Source organism: Globicephala melas, chromosome 5, assembly GCF_963455315.2.
Source record: "Globicephala melas chromosome 5, mGloMel1.2, whole genome shotgun sequence".
Taxonomy (NCBI): domain Eukaryota; kingdom Metazoa; phylum Chordata; class Mammalia; order Artiodactyla; family Delphinidae; genus Globicephala; species Globicephala melas.
In genome coordinates this window covers 4,096,751-4,119,625 of record NC_083318.1, presented here as the reverse complement: position 1 = coordinate 4,119,625, position 22,875 = coordinate 4,096,751, and the positions used below count along the sequence as shown (strand labels likewise).

The 22,875-nt window shown below is 57.4% G+C and overlaps 1 protein-coding gene and 1 long non-coding RNA gene across 2 annotated transcripts in view; one reads left to right on the top strand and one right to left on the bottom strand.

The window, feature by feature from the left end:
- Positions 1-479: 479 nt before the first annotated feature.
- Positions 480-5,137, bottom strand: LOC115863711 (uncharacterized). Its single transcript, XR_004043636.2, has 3 exons — positions 1,411-5,137; positions 830-966; positions 480-662 (listed from the first exon to the last, which is right to left on the bottom strand). It is a non-coding gene; the product is annotated as an uncharacterized lncRNA (long non-coding RNA).
- Positions 5,138-5,459: 322 nt separating this feature from the next.
- Positions 5,460-22,875, top strand: part of SORCS2 (sortilin related VPS10 domain containing receptor 2) — a 484,396-nt gene continuing 466,980 nt past the window's right edge. The window contains exon 1 of the mRNA XM_060298929.1: positions 5,460-5,936. Coding sequence (XP_060154912.1) covers positions 5,460-5,936 — 477 coding nt within the window. The remainder of the gene's footprint in view (positions 5,937-22,875) is intronic.

Genomic DNA, 22,875 nt, shown 5'->3' with positions numbered 1-22,875 from the left:
CGGCCAGCCTGGTGATGAGGCTGTGGCATTGGTTGATCCTTCTCCGCAAAGCTGGTACCTCGAACCCTTGTTGTTCCCTGACAGTCATCAGGACACTTGTCTGCAAGTCACTGCTGCCCTCCTGCCCCGGAGCAGGCAGAGAGCTTCTCAGCGTCGCGGGAGGCCGAGCTGGGCAGCTGAGGGAGCGGCCGGGGCTCCCCTCTGTGGAGCCCAGCACCCCACCAGCACCCCGAAAGCCTGTTCCCTCAGTCTCCCTCCTGCCGGGTCCCCCAGTGTCCCTGGTGAGTATCGCTCGTGATTCCTTGACTGTCTCTGAGACGGGCCTGCTCGGGGAGCCGCGTCTGCCGAGCTTCGTCACGATTATAAAGAGAAATTAAAATATTATCACTAGAGACCTTTGATCATTTAAAAAAGCTTGAGACTTTTAATGAGCAAGCAGTCTGATTAAAAGTTGGCGTGGGCTTCCCTGGTGGCGCAGTGGTTGAGAGTCCGCCTGCCGATGCAGGGGACACGGGTTCGTGCCCCGGTCCGGGAGGATCCCACATGCCGTGGAGCGGCTGGGCCCGTGAGCCATGGCCGCTGAGCCTGCGCGTCTAGAGCCTGTGCTCCGCAACGGGAGAGGCCACAACAGTGAGAGGCCCCAACAGTGAGAGGCCCGCGTACTGCAAAAAAAACAAAAAACGAAACAAAACAAAACAAAACAAAAAATGTTGGAGTGACAAAGTATTTCTTCTGCTTTCTGGATGAGAGCATTGTCATGGAACCGGGAAGCAAGGCTGGGTCTTGAAACTAAAAGATTTGGCCTGGGGTTCCAGGGGCCCCCACGTACCTGTCAGGAAAGGCACCATTTACTGTGGTCCAGCCGTACGCCAGGCACTTGGCATCTGTCCTCTCACGAATCCTTATGAAAAGCTGTGCTGCAGGCCAGGGGCTCGCGGCTGGCTGCACACTGGCATCACCTGGGAGCTTAGAGATGCCCCACAGAGATGGCGCGGTCAGGGGTGGGGCTTGGGCGTCGGTACTTTTCTGAAGTCCTCCAAGTGATGCCAATTGTGCAGCCTGGGCCCAGAGCCACTGGGTGCGTCAGGACCACCTAGAGGGCGTGTTGGACACAGATCGGGGCCCCAGCCCGGAGTTTCTGGTTCAGTAGGTCTGGGGTGGGCCCAGAAATCAACCCATTAACTCAGATGCTGCGGGTCCAGGGATGACACATTGAGAGCCACCGAGTCAGGGCCGTGCTGGCCCCATTTCACAGGTGAAGCAATTTATGGAACAGAGAGGTGAAGTTGGGCCACGCTCAGGACACCCAGTTGGTACATGAGGACGTGGGCCTTTGAATCCTTTGGGTAAATTACTGCCCCTGTGTGCTTTCACCTTCCCCACCTTTAAATTGGGGAAAACAGTACTTACCCCCTAGGGGAGTCAGAGGTGCGCTGGGTTCTTCCATCAGAAACAGTGCCTGGCCCAGAGGAGGCGCTCGAGTGGCAGTCTCGGTTGTTATTGTTACTGTTACCTGGAGGGATGAGTGGAAGAGCAGAAGGCCAGATGGCGGCTCCCCCTTCCTTTAGGCCCCCAGACACCTCCCTGGGATCGCCTGCTTCCCTGACGTCACTGTTGAGCCGTGCGCCTCCCCCATCAGACTGCGAGCTCTCCAGGAGCAGGACCAGGCCTGACTCGGTCTGGAGCCCAGTGCCCTGCGTGGAGGCGAAGAGGGAGGATGACTGGGGCTGGTTTCCCCGTCTTAGGATCTTGCTGTTGTGAAGAATCAGGTGTTACAGATCTGGAGGGGGTTTAATATTTATCTCACGCATGCACCCTGATGCCAGGCGCTGAACCCCAGCTTCTGCACGTGGCCTGCCTCCACGTGTTCATGCCCAGACACCTGCTGAGCTGTCGGCCACCTCGGTGGGCGCCGCAGACACTGCCTCTGTGGCCTCTGGAGACCCCACTGTGCCGGGGGTGTCGGACAGGATGCCTGATCGAAGCTCTCCTTTGCTTTCTACACTTGCCTGCACCTTTCTCCTGCATCTGCGTCCCTGAGTCCCTGATGTCACTAAGGAGGGTGAGTGCGGGGGTAGGGGGCGTGAGACTGGGGTGAGGGAGGCACCCAGAAGCGGGCTCCCCTCCACTCTCCCCTCCTCCGTCGCTGCCCACTGCCCTGTGCCCAGCTGCCACGACTTCTCTCTTGTCCTGCACAGTCGTGTCCTCAGTGCCTTCCTGCACCTGTCCTCCTGGCGGCCAGAGTGATGCTGTAAGAACGCTGCTGGTCTCACTCTCCTGCCTGAGACCCTCCAGAGGCTTTGCAGCGGTCTGTGGAGACAAGTGAAGCCTGGCAGTTCCTCCTCCGAATACCCAGTTGCTCTGGGCCGGGCCGGGGCTCACGTGCTCCCCCTCTGCTGGGATGGCTCTTCCCGCCAGGCTCGTGCCGGGCCTCTCAGCTCCAAGTCACCTGGCCCCCAGCACCTCCTCGTTGCCATCGCACACCTGCCTTATTTTCTCCTGGGGACGCAGCACTGTCTAGGTTTTCCCCCGGATCTGTCTAGCTGCATGAGGACGGACACTCCTCCCCAGCACAGGGAACTTGTCTGTCTCCCTCATCACTGTGTTCCTGGGGGTCCAGTGATGTTTGTGAGCTGAGAGATCCGGGGAATCACAGCGTCTCCGGATTTGGATTCAGAAAAGGGATGAATCAGTCCTGCTCTTCCGAATGCCTTGTGGCCTTATTAGGGCAGAGGCAGCCAGTTGTTCTGGAGGGAGCACTGGTGAGGCATCATGGCCTCTGCATTCCAGACCTGGACCCTCTCCCCGGTTTGTTGGGACATTAAGCAAATCCCTAATGACGTGGCCTCGGTCCGAGCCTGGGGGTGATGTGTGTTCACGTTACCTCCCTGCCTGGCTGAGCCCTCCAAGCCTCCGAGCGGTAACACGCACAGATGGCAAGTAACCGGGGTGGGGTGGAAAGAGCGCCCCCTTGGGGCCAGAAAACGTGCCTGGAGTCTGGCCCCTGACTGGCCAGGTGACCTTGGGCAGTCATCACTCTGAGTCTGTTTCCGTGTCTGTAAGATGGGGACAGCCTGATGGTGAGAGTTAAATATAACCTGCAACATCACCCACCCCAGGAGCAGAGGCCCCCATCTTCTTTTCCAGGACGCAGCCAGTCCCTAGGAAAGTGCCCAGCACACAGTAGGTGCTCGATCATGTGTCACTGTCGTTTTCTTGAGGACAGTACTTGGAGGCCTTCCTTTATTTAAAAACAAGACGAAACAAAACGAACAAACAACTGGAAGAGACCTTAGAGACTGTGCAGCCCCCTTCCCTTCACAGCCGGGGACATGGAGGCTGAGCGAGCATCAGGGAGCCTCTTGGTGAATTTGTGTCTAAGGCGGGACAGACCCAGCTCTTCTGACCGCCGTGCAGCGAGCACCTTCCCGCCAGCCACCGTCTGCAGTGTTGCTTTGCTCGTAAGCGTCATTTTAGTGCCCGCCTGCCACTTGGTTTTGCCTCCCCTCCCGTCAGCCCTGCGCTGACCCTGTTCTGTTCTTCTCTGCTCCCCGTGCTAGACCAGATGTTCCCACAGCTGCTGGCTCCCCCTCCTCTCCCGACCCTGGGCCTGAGCTGGAGACGTAGACTCTGACAGATTGGGAATTTACACCACGGAGGGGGTGAGGGCACATTCCAAGGTAGGAGACTTCATAGGTATCCAGCCAAGCCCCACCCCCCACCCCAGCACTGGGCAGAGGGCGAGCCCAGTCTGTTATTGGCTATGAATTCCGGGTGAGCCTGGGTGAGCAAGCAGAAGACAGGGTGCTGGGTGCTTCAGCTCTTTGGGGGCCAGCGGGAAGCCCCACTGTCTGTCTTTCCCAAACGTTCGAGCCTTTGCTCCTTGGCCCCGTTAGGCTCTCTCACTCTGCTCTCTCTCTCTCTCTCTGAAGCAAAGAGACCCAACTGGGAGGTGAGTGTGACGGGGATGCTGAACCTGAGGATTTTTTTAAAAAATTTATTTATTTAATTTATTTATTTTTGGCTGCACTGGGTCTTCGTTGCTGCACGCGGGCTTTCTCTAGCTGTGGCGAGCGGGGGCTACTCTTTGTTGCTGTGTGCGGGCTTCTCATTGCGGTGGCTTCTCTTGCTGCGGAGCACGGGCTCTAGGTGCACGGGCTTCAGTAGTTGTAGCACGTGAGCTCAGTAGTTGTGGCTCGCGGGCTCTAGAGCGCAGGCTCAGTAGTTGTGGCGCACGGGCTTAGTTGCTCCGCGGCATGTGGGATCTTCCCGGACCAGGGCTCGAATGCGTGTCCCCTGCATTGGCAGGCGGATTCTTAACCACTGTGCCGCCACCAGGGAAGCCTGAGCCTGAGGATTTTTATTTAATGTGGGGGCCACTGGGGAAGGAGGAGGCGGGGTGGCCCCTGGCTGAGGATGCACAGCTACTCTGACCCTGGCCTTGCCTCGGAGAATCTCCTGCTCCTGTGTCTTTTCCCTGAGGCCAGTGCGGAGCACATGGTGGGTGCTCAATGAAGTTATATTGAAATCTACCTAAAGTAGGTTCATGACCTTGGGTGGGGACTTGGTGCGCTGAGCCTCTGTTTCCCCAGCTCTGCACCGTGGCTGCCAGGCTCTGAATGGGACCTTGTCCCACACCCTCTCCTCACCCAGGCGTCTGTCCTTATGTTCAGGGACTGCCCCCTTGGTGGCCCCCGGGGTTGGGACATAAAGCCACTGTCTGCAAGTCCTGAAGCCTAAGCCACAGGAGTGGCTGCACCTGTAGGTCATCTGGAAGCTGCCTTAGCGTCTTCGCAGGGCCCTCTGGCTGCCTAGAAGGTCTCCTCCTCACCCTCAAGGAGCTAGGTCCTGTCTCCACTGTTACTCCTTCAGAGGCTCCTTCCGGAGACCACCTCCCCACTTACGGTCTGGCTTCATTCTGGTTCTCTGGGGTGATTTTGTCCGTGAACGTGTCCACTTAGGTGTGGTCTTTCTCCCACATTAGACTCTCAGCAGTGGGAACAGGCACCTGGCTGTGTTTACCTCTGTGTCCCCACTGCCTGGAACTCTGCTGGCCCAGAGTAAGTGGTCAGTAAATACAAGAAGAAAAGGCGGAAGGAAGGCAAGAGGGCGGGAGAGGAGGGAAGGAGTAAGGAAGGAGCAAGGAAGGGAGGAGAGGGGTCTGTGGCCTGTGGCCCTGGAGGGTGGCGGACTGCTCCAGGACCTCCGGCCCCTGGTTCCTGAGCGGCTGGCGCTCGCACGGGCGGGCACGGAGCCGGCCGGCAGGTGGCGGTGCGCCCTCGGCTGCGCGGGTGGCGGCGGCGGAGCGGCGAGTCCCCTCCTCCCGCCGGCTCCCTCCCCTCTACGGCTCCTTTCTCTGAGCTCTCGCTCGCGCTCCCCAGCGCTCTCCGCTCTCCCGGCCGCGGTCTCCCTTGCCCGCGCCGCCCCGCCGCCGGCCCCGCCGCCGCCCCTCGGCGACCATGGCGCACCGGGGACCCCCGCGCGCCCCGAAGGGCCCCGGCCCCGCCGCCCGAGCCCCTAGCCCCCGGGCGCCGCCGCCGCCGCGCTCGCCGCGCTTGCGGCCGCTCCTGCTGCTGCTGCTACTGCTGCTGGCCGCCTGCGGGGCGGCGGGGCGCTCCCCCGAGTCCTGGCGCCTGGGTCCCCGCGCCCGGCTGACCCGGGCGCCGCCAAGCCCGCCTGCGGGGCGCGCGCTGCCCGGCGGCGGCGAGGACCGGCAGGCGCGTGGCGCGGAACCCGGCGCCCCGGGTCCCGGTCAGGCTCCGGGTCCCGGCGAGGACGGCGCCCCCGCCGCGGGCCAGGGGCGCTGGGCACGGGCGGCTCCGGTGGCCGGAGCGGCTTCGCAAGCGCAGGTCTCACTCATCAGCACGTCGTTCGTGCTCAAGGGGGACGCGACGCACAACCAGGCGATGGTGCACTGGACGGGCGAGAACAGCAGCGTAAGTGACCTCCGCGCGTCCCCCCGGGCCCTGCCCCGGACACCTCGGAGCCCCCACTTCCGGACGGCCCCGCGGTCACCCTGGGCATTCTCGGAGACTTGGGGACGAGAGTCACCTAGGCGGCGCCCCTGCTGGCCCCTGGCCACTGGTTACTTGGGAACCAGATACGTGAGCGCCCTGCCTCACCTCGGGGGGCATTTCCGCTGATTTCCGGGACCCTGAGCCACCTCAGGGGCGGCCCCACTGGCCTCCAGATCGCAGGTTGGGGGGTGGGTGTCTCCAGAGGTTTCGGGACCCCGGCCACCTTGGGGCGCCCCCAGGCCCTTTAAGATCATTCAGGACTCGGTGTTGCGCCTTTATCGCCTTCAGACTCCACCCGGTCCACCCAGCGTCGCTTTGGGATTTTTGGTTCCAGGACCCGCTCCACCCTGGTCTACCCGGGACCCCGCTCGTGGCACCTCCACGGGCTCTAGGACTTCCCCGGTCAGCCCGGCGTCCGATTCTGGGACCCTCGATTCTGGGGCCGCCGCTCTCCCCGCGTTCCCGTAGGGCGACCCGCGGCTGCCTTGAGGACCGGCCGCTGACGCACCTGGATGCGCCGGGATCTGCTTACTCGCGGGGCTGGGAGCGGAGGCCAGCTCCTTGCACTCCCTGCCCTCCCCCACCTTGGCCGCTACTTCGGCCTCGCTCCAGCTGGAAGTTGGACACCCCTTGCCCTGCAAACACACTTCTGTTAAGGTCCTCTGGCGCCTCCTTCCACCAGCTCTGTGGGTCCTGCCCCCTCTTGGATCCCGCCTCCTCCTTTTTGGTGGTGTGTCCCGGGCATGGGGATACCCTCATATTCTTCCCCGGGGGGGGGGTGCCACAGGGTCGTTTCCCTCCCACCCCGCTCTATTCCCGCCGGAGCAGATAACCCGTGGTCATCTGTCTTGGGGTCACCTGTCGGCAGCCCCACGTGGATCATCTCTAGTTTTGGGAGAGGGAGTGGTGGAGGGAGGTGGCAGCTGTGTGTGCGCGCGAGGTTATGGAGAGAAGAGATGGGAGCCCCTCGTCACTCCTTTCCGTAAATGTCCACTCACTGTCCAGTGGCTGAGCCCCGACCCTTCTCCTTGACCAAGGCTTCCCAAAGTTCTGGGGAAGCCGCGCTGGGCCAGGGCCCCTGCGTCCATTGGGAGTGGAGGGGCGGGGATGCAGGTGCTTCTCTAGTCACCGCAGGGGTGTAGCCTGGGCTGGGCGGCACTTTTACCCACCTCCTCTGTCTAGCCCCGCTGGCTGGGGAACTCTGCGGGAGAAGGGAGGGGCGGGTGGATGAGCTTCTTGGGGCAGGGGCGGCACTGGATGGGCCTGATTGGTCCAGAGCGCGGCGCCCTGCCGGACCCCCTCCCCAGCCAGCTTCTCACGCTTGTGCCGGGTCTCTGGTCCTTGGTCACCGTCTCCAGTCAGACTGGAAGCCCTGGGGGGAGGGGCGGGTCGGCGCTGACCCCCTGCGCTCCGCCGGCCAGCAGGGGGCAGGCAGGGCCCTGAGGGGCGGTGCTTTAGGGAGGGGAGCAGGCGCCCCTACCTCGAAGAGCCCTTGGGGGAACGTCCCCACGTACATCTGGAGAGAGGGGTCAGACCCCAGACGTGCAGCTGGATCCCGCCCTTCTTCCTTCCTTCCCAATACTCGGGAGCAAATCGTGTCCTATGTACTGTAAGCTGTAACTCAGGGACTGCAAGGTAACCTGGACACCAGTAACTCAAAGGAACCAGTAAGCATTAACAGTCAGACCAGTGGAGCCGGAACATCCAAACCAAGCCCCCTCCCCCCAGGTTGTTCCTCCAGAAGCTCACTCTTTTCAGCTTCGTGGTGGGGGGCGGTAGGGGTGAGAGAAGTTAGGGAGACCCAGAGGGGTGGAGAGCAGCCTCCCAGGTGGGACCAGCACCTTCAGGGCTCACTGACACCCAGCCCGCCCGCCCACCCCCATCCTGAGAGCACAGCTCCCCTGGAGAGGCTGAGGAGAGTCTGGGCCAGTGGGGCGGAGCCCTGGGGGCGGGGCCTGGCAGAGGAGCCCACCTGGCTTTGCTGCTTGGGGACAGTGGCTGAGCTGAGTGACTCCTGTGTGACTGTCTCCTGGCTGCTGGCAGCTGAATGCCTGGAGGGGGGGCTTGGGAGTGGGGAGTGGGAATGTGGGGAGGTGCTGACTTCTCTTTAGTGGGCGGTGGGAAGTCCAGATCCGGGGAGGAGCTTTGAGAGAGGCACTCTCCCCTGGCCTCTGGGAAATGGGGGGCCGGGGTGGCTGTGGAGAGCAGGGCGTGGCCTGGCACTCAGCAGACGGAGGCGAAGCCCGAGTACTCATCACTGTTACCGGCTGTGGTTCTGGAGATGCTGACCCGGCGTTTGGCTCAAGCACCTCCCACTTCTCTTGCCAGCCCCGCCCCCCCCTCACCCATTCTCAGGCTTGGGAAGTCGGGGAGACGGGAGTTCTCGCTGGATAAGCGCATCATCCTTTGACTTGGGGAGCAGGTGATGCTTTAAGAGTTTCACTTGCCTGGGAAGAACTCAAGAGGAGTGAAAGCTGTAACCCAGAGCCAAGGAAAACCCTTTTTTCAAACCATTATTTTCTCAGCACTCCGCGCATGCGTTGCATTGTTTTCTCCGCACGTGAAGTGTCTCAGAAATGCGCTTTGGTCCCTCTGGCAGCCGCAGGGCTAAGGATTTTAGCCAGGATTCTGCACGTGGTTCACCTCCGCTTGAAAGCCCCATCTTTGAAAGCTAAAACGGAAAAGAAACTAACTTGAGGCTGATTTGCTGAGCAGAGTCTTTTAAAAATTTTATGTCATCTGATTTGCACAGGTATCCGAACCCAAGGAGCTACGCTCTGCAGATGTGCTCTACAAGAGCAGAGGTGGTGTTTGCTTTACCATGTCAGGTGTTTTACAGAGTTAAAAAAAGCATGTGGGGAGGGATAGACTGTTTAAAATGGTGTTTTAGAGCATCTGCAGAAAGGAACGGCAGGATTCGAGCTTATTCCAGGACAGGCCCCGTCGCTGTAGCGCTGAGAACATATGTGCGTTTTCCTTCCAAAGGCTCGGTTTCTTCCCGCTCCCATGGAGATACAGAAGGGGACTAGCTTGGAAGTTCGAACACTGCCTTTCTGTCTGCCGTTTAGCTGTAGAAATGAATTGTTAGGTGTGAAATGAGTGTTTCATTGAAACCAACTGGTGTTACCTTCGATGGATCCAGAACGGGTCATGCACGGAGGCTCCAGGTTCTGGGTCTCCCGAGCTGCCTCAGAGGCAGAGGTGTGATCTGGAGACAAGCATGGCAATGCAGGTCCCTGCCTCCGGGGTCAGGGCTTCATGCTGCCCCAATGGGACGGTGCTGTGCCCTGTCCCAATTTTACCATTTCTGGGAAATCGCGTGCGCGTTATACTTAAGTACAGCTCGCCTGTACGCCTTCCCTCACGGCACTGGAACTTCAGTTTCGATGCGGCAGTGGACTAGAATGTGAGCTTCCTGCAGCCAGGCCCAGTTGGTTCAGTTTTGTTGCTGGTGGTCAGCAGATCGGCATGTCCCCCACCCCCGCTCCACATCTGCTCTGTGCTGTCCTGCAGGGTTGAGGATGTCGAGGGGAGCTGTATGCAGAGGTGATTCTGCCCTGACTATTCATGCTCTCTGCTCAGGGATCTTCAGGAACCTGATATCTGTGCATATTTTATACCCAGAGAGCCAGAGCTCCAAGTCAGAAGCATGGAGCTTCTGAAGGTGTGAAATGGGTCACACCTAACACAGCTGTCAGATGTCAGGTTCCTTGAGGGCAGGTGTATTAGCCTCCACAGCAAAGTGCCACAGACTGGATGGCTTTAACAGCAGAATGCATTCTCCATTTTAGAGGCTGAATGTCCAAGATCAAGGGATCAGTAGGGTTGGTTCCTCCTGAGGCCTCTCTCTTTGGCCTATAGATGGCTGTCTTCTCTTTGTGTTTGTGTCCTAATCTCTTCTTATAAGGACACCAACCATATTGAATCAGGGCCCACTCCAGTGGCCTCATTTTACCCTAATCCCCTCTTTAAAGACCATATCTCCAAGTATAGTCACATCCTGAGGTCCTGGGGGTTAGGACTTAAATATGTGATTTGTGGGGGGCGGTGAGGGGGGCACAGTTCAGCTCGTAACAGCAGGGGAGGGGCCTCAATTACTTTTGCATCCCCTGAGCTTAACACAGGGGAGCTCAGAGTAGTCCTGTGGGGAAAAAAGGGATGGATGTGAACAGTTGGGATACGAGGGGTGAGCACCATCTTCCCCAGTGGGGAAATCAGGGAAGACTGCATGGAAGAGGTGGCATCAGGGTGGACTTATGGGACGAGTAGGGGGAGTATATGGGAGATGGAGAGGAACATTCTGGGTGAGGAACTGCTTGAGCAAGGTCTGGGAGGTGGGAATCTGAAGGTATGTCTGTGTCATACACGGAGACAGTGAATGCATTGTGCGTGGAGAGGAATCAGAGGAAAGAAGTTTGGAAGAAACTGGTTGAAGTCCACTCCTAATGGGTCCCAAATATGAGGCTGAACAGCCTAGCGTGGCAGTGCGGGGGGTGGGGGGTTACTGGTGCTTGAGCTTCAGCCTTCTTGGGCTTGTACCCGGCCCTGCTCCTCTCTGGCTCTGAGATTTGGGGTGGATGCACTGACCTCTCTGGGCCTCAGTGTCTTAGATTTGGGGGAAGTGAAGGCTCATAGGTCTGTCTGTGGTGCAGGTTCAGTAGGGTAATCCACGTAAAGTGCTTGGACAGGGTCTGGCCTGCAGCAGGTGCTCAGGGAGTGATAGCAGGGCTGGGCTGAGTTTCAACCAGTGACCCGGGGACAGTGCGCAGGGTGGGCTTGGTGAGGGGCCGTGGAGGTGAGACCTGTACAGAGACTCGGGGAGGAGGCTGCTGTGACGGTGAGGCCTGGCCCAGGGCCCTGGAGGGGGCCGAGGGAGGGAAGAGCAGGTCTGAGAAAGGGTTCAGGTGAGGATGGACGGGACGTGGCTCCCCAACCCCCTACGGAGGCCTCATGGCTCACGGCCAGGCTCCAGCGTCCAGAGACCATGAAGGCCTTCGTGGAAAGCCCTTCGGGTTCTTGAGTGAATCCAGCGACAAAGCTGATTTGTAGCCTTGAGTCTGACGGCTGTGGTTTCGTGGTGACGGCTCCGCTCCGCTCTTGTGGGCGGGCTTGGTGGCTCCAAGTCTGCTGAACTTTCCGTGAGAAATTTCGGGATTCCAGACCAGCACAGTGCGGGCCTCCCGGCGTTTTGGTGTGGGGACTCCCTTGGACAGAACGGTCCGGTTCATGGGTGGCTGAGTTGTGACTGCTCAGTGCTTGGCTGTGGGCCTCTGCCCCCAGATGAAGCACTTCTCTGTCGTGGCAGCTTCACCAAGGGCGGCCAATGGCCACCCAGAGACGGACAGAGGCAGACAGAGGTCACGGGATGCTGTGACCAGCACTGAGTGCCTGTCACATTTGTTGTCAGGAAGCCAGCTGTGCCACCTGTCGGGGACCCTGGGCCTGGCGGCTGGACCAAGAGTGATGAGAGAGCGAGGGCAGCCTGTGTTGTGGGATGGGTGTCGCTCAGTGGACACGTATGCTTGGTGGGCAGAGCCTGGGGAAGTCCTGGCATGCAAGGCAGCAGTGTTGTACTTGGGGGTATGCTTGCCCTGTGCCTGGGACCACCTAGGGTCTTCTGCATTCTGTCTGTGCCTGGAGAGATCACACAAAGTTTGAGAGCCCCAGGTGAGAAGAGACCTCATAGTAGCCTTCAGAGCAGCTGCTTTCTAAGAGGGTCTGTTAGGTGCCGGGGTACAGTGACAAGCAAAATCACTCATGGCCCCTGTCCTGGCAGGACATTGGGACTGGACAGGAGTTCATTACAGAATTCTGGTGCTTTAAGGATCTGTGCTGGGGAGGTCAGGGAGGACTTCCTGGAGGAGGTGATGATCGAGCAGCTCTGAAGGGTGGGTAGAGTCAGTGTCACCTGGGCTGAGGAGGATGTTGCGATGGTGAGACTGTGCAGGCTGAGGGAGAGGCCCGGGGTCCTGAAGACCCCGGAGCACCAGGCAGAGAAAGAACAGGTCCGTCAATCAAGAAGCTTTTGGCTCAAAGGCATCAAAACAGCCCTGTTAATAACGTTCCGGAACACATTGCACAGATCTACGTTTACTTTAATGAAGTGGCTATTTAATTTGTGGTTGCATGAGGGTTCCTGAGAGTGTTTTAAAGAGGTCATAAATTAACTTGATTCTTCTGCACGCCCCTTCAGATTAGAAGGCAGCCCAGTGCTTGCATTAGGCCTTCTTTGGAGCTCCTGTTGTTTTAACATGTTACTTTATTATAATTTGTCAGAGGCAGGCTAAGCCCCCGAGGATGACACCGTGGGAGTGCAGAGCTGGAGCCATGAGAACATGCGCTGGCGACACGCTGAGCATCCCTGAGCGTTTCCATTTCAGGAAGACCCGGAGGGCGAGCTTGTAAACTGCCTTCTGTTTGGGAGCTTCCTCACTTTTCTTTTCTTTTTTTTTTAGCATCCGAAGAGTGAGTTATTTATAGATTCTTACCAATAGCCCGTTTCGCCCTCGCGCTCCTAATTCCCGAGTTTGCATGGGTGCTTTATGGAGCACGGAGGGATGTGATGACCCGTGAAGCCAGCTGTTACTGCAGCCCTGTTCCTGGCCAGCGTGTGCCCAGGTGTGGAAGCTCAGGGAGCAGGGGAACTCTGGCTCTCATCGTGGTCACGACAAGGTCTCCATCCCAGTATCTGGAGGGTGAAGCATGCGTGTGGGTCTGTCCCCAGCCTGCTCTTGCCTGTGGGAGCCCTTTGAAAGCCTCATTCGGGGCGTGAGCTTGGATGCTGGGCATAGAACCGCCATGGAGACACGCACCCGTGGCCCTTCCGGTTCTGTCCAGTGGATGGTGGGGATGGCGAAGGCCCCGCTTCTGCCCCACGCGGGTTCCCACGGTGCAGCCGTCCCTCCGGTGGGTTGCAGAGCACAGACTCTCGCAACCTGTTCCCAGTTGCGCTGTGAGCTGGCGACTGACAGCCCACTGAGGGCAGCGACAAAACCATTTCTACTCCAGCCCCGTGATTCCAGGACGCTTCCCAGAGCACACAGTGTGCACATCATCTTTGTCCCGCATAAGCTCTGTTTGTTGTTTTAAACGTTTAATAGGAGTACTTGAATGTGAGCTGTCACTGGAGAACCGGAAAGAAGAAAAAATTAAGACTCCGCTGTTCTTTTGAGGTGGAAAAGTTCCTTCTTATTTTGCATCTCTGCAGTAGTCAAGTTGCTGCATTTGCACAGAAAATTACAATCATTTAATTAGTTTCTTCTCACACCAGCTCGAAGATCTTAAAATAACAGCACCCTCCTTCCTTCGTGATTTTCTTGCAAAAGCAGATCATTTCCCGCAATGTTGAGCTCGCCTTGACTCCGACAGGGCACATCTCTTGCATGACGCCGTTTCTTGATGCTCAGAGATAAATTAAGTTCAAATTAAAGTAAGAAAAGAGCCAGGCCGAGTGTGGCTGCTTCTCTTCAGATCACTTTTAATTCAGAAAGGGCTCTTTATGAGTTTTCTGTGCTGCGCATAATTCTGAGGCGTCAGAGGTAGAGATACCATCTTCCAGGCCTTAGCTGGAGAGGTGGCATTTAGGATCGCCTCGGTGCTTCTCCTTCGGACGTAATTTTATCTTATAACAATTTCTCATTATTTACATGTTGCTTCTGATTAGTAATAATGAAGTCAGTAATCACAGTCCCCTTTTATGTGTCCATGGCTGTGCCGAGCACATCACAGGCATTAACTCATTTAGTCCTGGAGACAGTCCTAAAAAAATAGATACGATTATTATATTCATTTTACAGACGAGAAAAGAAAGGTTCACAGCATCCAGGGGACTGGCCCAAAGTCACACAGCTAAAAAGGGTCTGAGATGCGATTTCCTTCTTCACTCTTGAGCCTGAGTGCTATTTTTTTAAAAATAAATTTATTTATTTATTTGTTTTTGGCTGCGTTGGGTCTTCGTTGCTGCGTGTGGGCTTTTCTTTAGTTGTGGCGAGTGGGAGCGACTCTTCGTTGTGGTGTGCGACCTTCTCATTGCGGTGGCTTCTCTTGTTGCGGAGCACGGGCCCTAGGCACGCGGGCTTCAGTAGTTGTGGCACGCGGGCTCAGTAGTTGTGGCTCGCGGGCTCTAGAGCGCAGGCTCAGTAGTAACAGCGCGCGGGCTTAGTTGCTCTGCGACATGTAGGATCTTCCCGGACCAGGGCTCGAACCCGTGTCCCCTGCGTTGGCAGGCGGATTCTCAACCACTGTGCCACCAGGGAAGTCCCTGAGTGCTATTTTTTTAGTGCAAGAAATATTTCTACTCTTTTTTCTTTATTGTTATTTTTTAATGGTGATAAAATACAGATAAAATCTACCCTCTTAACCAATTTAAGTATACAGTTGAGTGGCATGAAGTACATTCACATTGTTATGCAACCGTCACCACCATCCACCTCCAGAACTTTTTCATCTTCCCAGATGGAAACTCTGTCCCCGTTAAACACTAGCCCCCCATCGCCTCCTGTCTCCCCCTTTCCCTGCAAACTACCATTCTACTTCCGTTTGTGAATTTGGCTGTTTTTTCTAGGGACCTTATATAAGTGGAGTGACACAGTGTTTATCCTTATGTGACGGGCTTACGTCACTGGGCATGATGTCCTCGAGGTTCATCCAAGTTGTAGCCTGTGTCAGAATTTCCTTCCTTTTTGAAGCTGAATCATATTTCACTGTGTGGATGGACCACATTTGTTTTCTTGTTCATTCATCCGTGGACCCTTGGGCTGCTCCCATCTCTGGGCTAGAGTGAGCAACGCTGCTGTGGACATTGGGGTACAAATGTCTGTTCAGACCCCTGCTTTCTCTTCTTCTGGCTGTATACTCAGAAGTGGGATTGCAGAATTCTGTGCTAGTTTTTGGATTGAGCCTGAGGTCTTAACTACAGCAGACATCGTTCTTGTGTCTGCTTTGCGTTTTTGCCCACTTGCCAATTAGTTGCGTGGTTGCAATCCCCAAAGAAACCTGTCGCCCTGTGGTTTTGGGGGAGAAACATTCACAGCACTAAGGGCCATCCCATACCTGGGAAGGACGCAGCAGGGAGACAGTACAGTGGGTGGGAGTGGTGCTGTTCCTGGTTTCTTCTGATAACCCCCCATTCTGCTGTGTGTGACCCAAGGGGAGGGGCTGTTGCTTGGAGCCCAGGACATCCAGATCTGTCAACGTTGGAAAGTCAGAAATAGGCTGACTGGTCTGGAGGTGGGGGGCCTGCGGCGGGTAGGAAATGGTCCAGGGGGGCGTGGTCTGGAGCTCCTGCCGTTTGTATTTCAAGTTCACGTGCACTTCACTTCCTCCCTGCGTTTAGGCCCTTTTCCCTATTGACTAGCTCATTGACCAGTTAAATAATTCAATTTTCACTCGTAAAAATGAAGCGCTCAGTAAAAAATCTTACCTTTTTTTCAGTTTATTCCCATCGATACTGCTTAACCCCATCCAGGTTTATGTGCTGATTGATCACTTGACCGTGCAGGGGCTTCGGGGATTTTATTTAATTCCTGCAGCCGTTCTGTCTCAGTCGTTTGAGGCGGCTGCTGGGTGCCTTGCTGGGTGTCACACCACGGGCTGCCCCGGGACACACGCGGAGGGGCTTCCCGGCTCCAAGGACCCCATCCTGGCACAGAGGTCCTCAGCTCTTTCTGTGCCATAGACTCTCCCCACCCCAAGTCTGGAGAAGCCCATGAAGTTTCTCAGAATGTAGTTTTTATAACCAGCATAACATAGAATAGATAGGATTATAGAATAGAATAGATAAAGGATGATTATTAAAAAATAAATGCTATGGCAATAAAGTTACCAGAATATTAAAGCTGATTTCTTTAGTAACACATCAACAAGAGTTAGCAGCAAGTGTGATAAGTACCACAGTTCTGAAGTCGTGATGGACGTAAACGATATTTCGGGGTCGGCAACAGCTGTGAGCGTGCCCGGGAAAACACCTGTGATTTCTGTTGGTGACAAAGTCCCAGGTACTAATGACAACATTGTGACTTGTTGCTTTATGATGAAGGAAACGCCCAATTTCAGTCGGAGTTGATGAAAATAAACCCAGTTCTTGTTTCTCCACCCAAGTTCATGGGCCCCTGGATTCTGTGGTCCCAGCAGAGCTGGCGGGGAATCACAGGTGAGTAGAAGTGAAGTGAATAGAAGTGAAGAAGCCAGGTAGGACGTGGCTCCTGGGAAAGAGAGGGGACAGACGGACCCCGTGGGGATGATTCTCTTCGCCGCCACCCCCCACCCCAGTGCCTGCTCCCAGTGTCCTGTCTCCCTCAGGCCCCTAAGGGTGTGGACCCCGCGAGGGCGGAGCTTTGGTCTGTCTGTTCTCTGCTGTCTCCCAGTGCTAGGTGCTTAGCAGATGCTCAGTAAACATTGGCAACTGACCAGATGAGTAGGATAGGAGGGGCTCATTGGTCCTGAAGGGCTATGAGCTCAGAGGCCCGGCCCACCTCCTTCTCTGCTGAGGATCTGGGAAGGACCCCGTGGCCGGTGGGTGACAGAGCTGGCCTCCCTGTTCAGTTGCCTGCTCCCCCTGTGACCTCTGAAGCTCTGTAAAGCACTCATTTGTCCCCACCTGTGTTCAGTGAGGATCCTGAGCCATCCCTGTAGGGAAGAGCCCTTTGGGGGAGAGGGAGAGACTGCTTCTTGCCCAAATCTTTCTGCCCAGAAGCTTCGACTGGCAGCAGTGGCCGTGCAGCCAGGCCACGGCGCCCTGTGCCTCCCCCTGGCCGGGCCTCTGCCCTTCGGCTGGGGTGGCTCAGCCAGGAGCCGGGGTGCTCAGTGGGGAGGGAGCATCAGTCCCCAAATGAAGTTGGCGCTTTTAAATTGCTTCTCTGCTCCCAGCCTCATTTCATTCACATAAAACGTAACACAGCACCCAGGAGATGGTTGGCTCCGCTTTGCAGCAGATAAGCAACCCTGGGTGGGTTTAAACACGGAGGTGCTTTCCTGGAGGGCCATCTGGGGAAAACTGGGAAGGTCGGCTTTCTGATGGGTGTCTTTCTAAGTGTCACCCGCTTGGTCCCTCGTTCATTCATCCGTCCATCAGACCTGCATTGAGCGTTTCCTCTGGGCCAACCTTACGGGGATAACTAGGTCCTGATATCAGCCCTGGGGTGGGGGAGCCCCCGAAAATGGTTTTGGTCCTCGTCACCTTCGTTCTGTGTTTGCCCGTGTCTTTTCTTTAAAGTCACATCAGCAAGTTACCTTTAAACAAATTATTTATTATTTGGCTGAGCCGGGTCTTAGCTGCGGCACGTGGGATCTTCGTTGCCACGTGTGGGATCTTTAGTTGTGGCGTGGGGGATCTAGTTTCCTGAGCAGGGATCGAACCCAGGCCCCTTGCATTGGGAGCCCCCGGACCACCAGGGAAGTCCCAGCACGTTACCTTTTTAACGCTTGAGAAGGTGCCACCTTCGGAGGCTGTGGCTGCGTGCTCGCACCCTCCCCTTACTCCCTGGGGGGCTGAGGGATGTGTGGGCTCGGAGCTCACCCCAGCATCTGGTCAGGGCCCCGATGACGTGCAGGGGGTGGCGTGGCTCCATTTTCGTCCCATTTCCTGAGTAGTTTGCTAAAGCACAGCCAAGCCCAGCAGCGTGGGCTCCAGGAGCCCACTTTTAGAGGGAGGATTTCTCGTTGACGTCTGTTTTTTTTTTTTGCAAGTTTCCTGATACGAATTATCACCTGAAATGCTCACCTCCTAAGGTCAAGTCAGACTTTCTTTCCATCTCACGGAGCAGAGGCCCGGCAGGCAGCCAAGGGGAAACCCGAAACCCATGGCCTTACGGGCGGGGTCTGGAGGGAAGGGCCCTTTGGGACCTGCTTCCCCTAGATCCCGCAGCTTCCCCTGCCCCAGGGAGGGAGCCGGCCCTGCAGTCACATGTGCCTTCCCTGGCACAGAGGAGCAAGCAGACGGACCCTGGGTGCTGAGGTGGCCTTGCCCTGCCCTGCCTGACCTGGCACCTCGCTCTTCTGGGATGTGGAGACTTGGCCGACTTTGGTGCTGGCCACCTTGACCTCTGACCTGGGAGAAGGGTGGGGCTGGGGGCCATCCACATGGCACATGGGGGAAGGAAGCGGATTGCCCTCAGTTCTCCAGGGCTCCTGGGAGTCCTGTTTTCTGGAGCATATCCAAGCGACGCTGTCCACTGGAGTGATGGGGAATTATCGCCAGGGCAGGGGCTTGGTGGGAGGGGACCGGGGGCGGGGCTCTGGCTGAGGCTCCTGTCACGTGATGGGGCCCCAGCCCTGCCTGCCCTGTGCCCAGTGCAGAGCCCGTGCAGCGTTATCCCCTGAGCCCCACAGCCCGCGAGCAGGGCCCACGCAGCCTTTTATAAGGATGAGAGGCTGTGGCTCTGTCCCCTCTCTGCCTCAGTTGGGGCCGAGCAGGACCCGCGGGCCGGGATTGCCGTGCTCTGTCTCCCTCAGGGTCCCCGGGGTCCTCTGTGGGGATGAATCTTCTCTAGTCTCTTGGGTGAGCCTGCGGCCGTGCCCCGGTCTGGGTCTCGTGAGCACGGGAAGGAGCTCCGAGACGCTGGCTGGGTCTGCGAGCTGCCTGGCTCCCCTGCCCTGGCTTGGGACGGGCAGAGCCCGGAGGGTGGTCCTGTCTGCCTCACCCACCTGCCCCCGACCACACTCAGGCCCTCTTCACGCCCACTGCCCTCCACTGGGGTGTCCACTCTGCTCTGTCGCCTCTTGGCCACGTGTGGCCCCGGCCAGCTCCTGATCCCATGGACCTTTGTCTTTCTCATCCTAGAAGGGGTGACGAGGCCCGCTCGGGCCTTGCGGACTGAAGGCCGGTGCGTGCTAGGGCTCGGCTCCATGCTGGGCGGCCAGCTTCTGCTCGGCCCCTCCAGGCCACCTCATCCTTCTGGGCTTGGCTGGCCCGTCCTGGGGTGGGTGGGACGACCGGGGGTGGGGGGCCTGTGCGGACCATATGCCCCTGCTTGGTAGGAAGCCCTTGGACCTCCTCCGCTGGAAGGTGGCCGCCGGCGGTGAGGCCGGCTGGAGGTGCCGGCACATGCCCCTCTGCTGGGCTGCTGTGGGTAGGCTTGGTCCCCGATGGGTTGCACGTTTGGGTACGGGGCGGGCAGAGCTCCCTAACTGTGGCGGCTGGCCTGACGTGCATGTGATCCCAAACTCACAGGTCAGCGTTTCTAGTCTGGTGTTTCCCTCTTAACTCACCGCGATGCCATCTTCAGCTTGTTTTCAGCGTGATGGAGGAGGGCCGAGCTCCAGATGACCCCACTCACCAGCGAATCCAGAGCTTTCGTTGATGCCCATGGGGGCTTGGCCTGAGTTTGCATTTGCCCCAGAGCGTTTTAGAGAGGCTTTTGCAGTGGTTGATTCGTTCATCGATTCTGAGTTATGGGCCAGACCCTCTGCCAGGTGGAAGGGGTGACATGGCCAGGATGAACCATGGTCCCTGCCTGGGGAGAGGGGCAGCCAATGACCTGATGACCTGGGGACACAAGGGCAGGGGCAGGTGGGAGGGATGCTGTGGGGGAAGGCACAGGTGATGGGGGTGTCTAACTGGGGTAGGGGAAGCAAGGGCCCAATTGAGGTAGTGGTCAGGGAGGGGTCCCAAGGAGGGGGTGGCATTTCCAGGAGGTCTGGAGGGTGCCCTGGGCGGTGCTGTGCAGGGTTGCAGTGGGGAGCGCTCAGGGAAAGCAGCCAGGCTGCCCTTGTCCTTGGCGCTTCCTCCCTCCCTCTCTCTGTCCGACGTCCTCTCTGGACCTGGGGGTGCCTGGGATGGTGGCTGTGGTGCTCAGGGCCGCCTGTCCTCTCCCAGTCAAGACCCCACTGAGCCTGGCACCCCTCTTATTCCAGGAAGGGGATACAAGGATCTCCCACCTGCTGAGTGGCATCGGCCGTTCCTGAGCCTACGAGAGAGGCATTTTGGGGGAGGTGGTGGTGGCCTGCCAGCTGCCAGCACCTCGGTGCCCACAGGGCTCTTCCGGGAGCTCCCTCTGCTCCTCAGAACGCCTGAAAGTTTACAGCAGGGCTGAGTCGGGGCCACAAACTCACTGCAAGAAATTTCATGTGTCTGCATTTTTTTCTTGAAGTCAATAAATTCTGACTTTGAGTCTTCATCCTACTGCAGGGAACAAAACTTCCCCCTGAACGTCCCTTCCTGGAGAAATCTGGGAAGGCTTCCCAGAGGTGGCGGCCGGGAAAGAAGGGTGGGAGGAAGGAGGGCATCCAGGTAGTGGGAACAGCAGGGCAAAGGCTGGGCCCGTTGTTGCATCTTGGTGAGTTTGGGAATTTGGGGTGGGGTGGGGGAAGGAGGACCCAGAAGGGAGGGTCCCTGGGAGGAGCCAGGCGGTGACACTGGGACGGTCACTTACCTAACATTTGTCACGGTGCCTTTTATTTTTGTTTGTTTGTTTTTCATCTATGCTATATCAAAGAAATCAAATAAAGTTCTCAGAATTTTAACAAAGACAACAGAAATTCTAACTAGTGAAAGCCCTCTTTGTTTTTTTTAATTAAAAATAAATTTTTAATTGAAATCTAGTTGATTTACAATGCTGTGTTACTTTCTGCTGTACAGCAAAGTGACTCAGTTATACACACAGAGACATTCTTTTTTATATTCTTTTCCATTATGGTTTATCACGGGATATTCAGTACAGCTCCCTGTGCGCTACAGCAGGACCTTGTTGTTTATCCATTTTAAATGTAATTGTTTGCATCTATCACCCCCAAACTCCCAGTACCCCCCCCCCCCCAGCCTTGGCAACCACAGGTCTGTTGTCTATGTCTGTGAGTCTGTTTCTGTTTTGTAGATAGGTTAGTTTGTATGTCACGGTGCCTTTTAGAAGACGTGGATCATCTTACCAAGTGCATACACGTCCCCAGATCGTCAGGAGGGAAGTGGGTGTGACGAGGTGGAGGGGGCCTGGGCGAGGGGCGAAGACTCTGTCAGCTAATCCTTAATCCCTTTTATTCTTGCTTCACCTGGAGGAAAATGTAATGTCCATTTTCTATAGCAGTGCAAGTATATAATGAACGTTATCTGGTGTCTGTTTCTGTCTAATTCTTTCAAGAACGTTCCCAGCAATATGTGTGGTTACATCTCCTTTAGTGCCCTGAATCTCCGTGGCTGCCCTGGTGGAGTTCCCGTCCCCCCAGTGGGGAGAGGAATTCTTGTGGAAGGAAGAGAAAGCACAGAGTGCAGGGGGCCCAGGAGTGAGATCTGGCTCCTGTCACTCGGCCCTCTGGGGTCTTCCTCTCCCCCAGCCTCTAATCGGCAGTACTGGTCACATCCCGCGTCCCCACCTGGTGTGTTTGGGCCGATTGGTCAGGCCTTCCTGGTTCGGGCTAAGGTTACAGGAGGGTGTGGGGTGTGTTCTTATTTCCTGCCATTCCCGTGGCTTCTGTGAGGCTGTGCACAGAAGGGGGTGTGTGAAGCAAGGTTCTTGGTCACAAGTCACAGAAACCCGACTCCAACTAGCCTAAGTGAAAAAGTGGACTCGTAGGCTCACAGGTCCAGAAAGTCCAGGGTTCTGGCCTCAGGTGTGGCTGGCTCCAGGGGCCCCAGGTGCAGTCTCTCAGCCTGTGTCCCTCAGCCTCTGTCCCTGTCCCTGGGCTCAGCTTCCCTGTGTGTTGGCCTCCTTCTCCGACAGCCCACCCGGGTCACGGCTCCCTGAGAACCTGAGGCTGGAGAATGCTGCCGTCCACCAGTCCTTCTCAGTGGAAGTCCAGAACAGAGACCCACTGGCCGGCATGGGTCACATGCCCACCCCGACCCGTCACCTCGGCCAGAGGGCTGATATGCTGATTGTCAGGCCAGGGCCCCAACCCTGGACCCACGCGCACTAGACCGAGAGCGTAGTTTTGGGTAGGACCCTGCAGAGGGCGTTGTCGTGAGTTGGGGGGTCCAGCAGCAGCGTCGCGTCTCTCCCGGCTTTGTCGTTGGAGGGTCATCCTTCCACGTTGGGAGAATACCCATGGCCGCTGATGACACCCCACTCCCTCCCCCAATGCCCTGCACTCCCAGAGGGGTCAGTTATGGGCTGCGTGATTTCCACATGGTCAAGGCCGAGACAGCCCCACACTTCTGCTTTTTATGGTGTGCTGAGCGGTGAAGCCCCAGGCCTGTCGGCTCTGCCAGGGGCCATGCCCGCGTCCACGTAGCTCAGAGCAGAGGAGACTCCTGGTGTGTGGCACTCACCGCATCTCACGGTGGCCTGGATGCTCCTGTGCGGGCCACCTGTGCTGTCTTTTGGTCAATGCACACCGTAGGTCCACTGGGGCCTAGCGGCGGTGGCTGGACGTGGGGTGAAGTGCAGGGGGCAGCCAACGCCACCCCGGGCAGGGGCGGGCGTGTCCTGGGACACCCGAGGTCTTGGCGCCCTGGTCGTGGACCGCAGGACAGCCCAGGCAGGCTGGAGGCGGCCCTCTCAGATGGTGACATGGACAGAAGGCGGTCAGGGAAGTGGGCCGTGCCTGGTGTGGTCATCCTGGCCTGGAGCCGAGGGGCCCCACGCTTCCGTGATTTGGCTGTGATTTGAGTCTCTCCGTCCCTGTGCTGCCAAAATCTCAACCCAAGGAAGTCAGGAGCCGCTGAGTTCAAGCAGGGCTGTGGGTGTCGTGAGGCATCTCAGAGCCCCGTGGCCTTAGTTTACAGATGAGAAAACTGAGGCCCTGGGAAGTCGAGTGGTTTGAACAGAGTCCCAAGCTGCGGGTGGCAGAGTGGGGCTAGACCAGGTCTGCAGGGTCCCAGGCCAGGGCTCTTTCCAGATGGAGACCCAGAGGGCCTGGGGGTGGACCCTGGGAAAGGCTCTCAGATGCCCGAGCAGCCCTGGTTGAGCCTCCAGGGATTGGGGTGGCT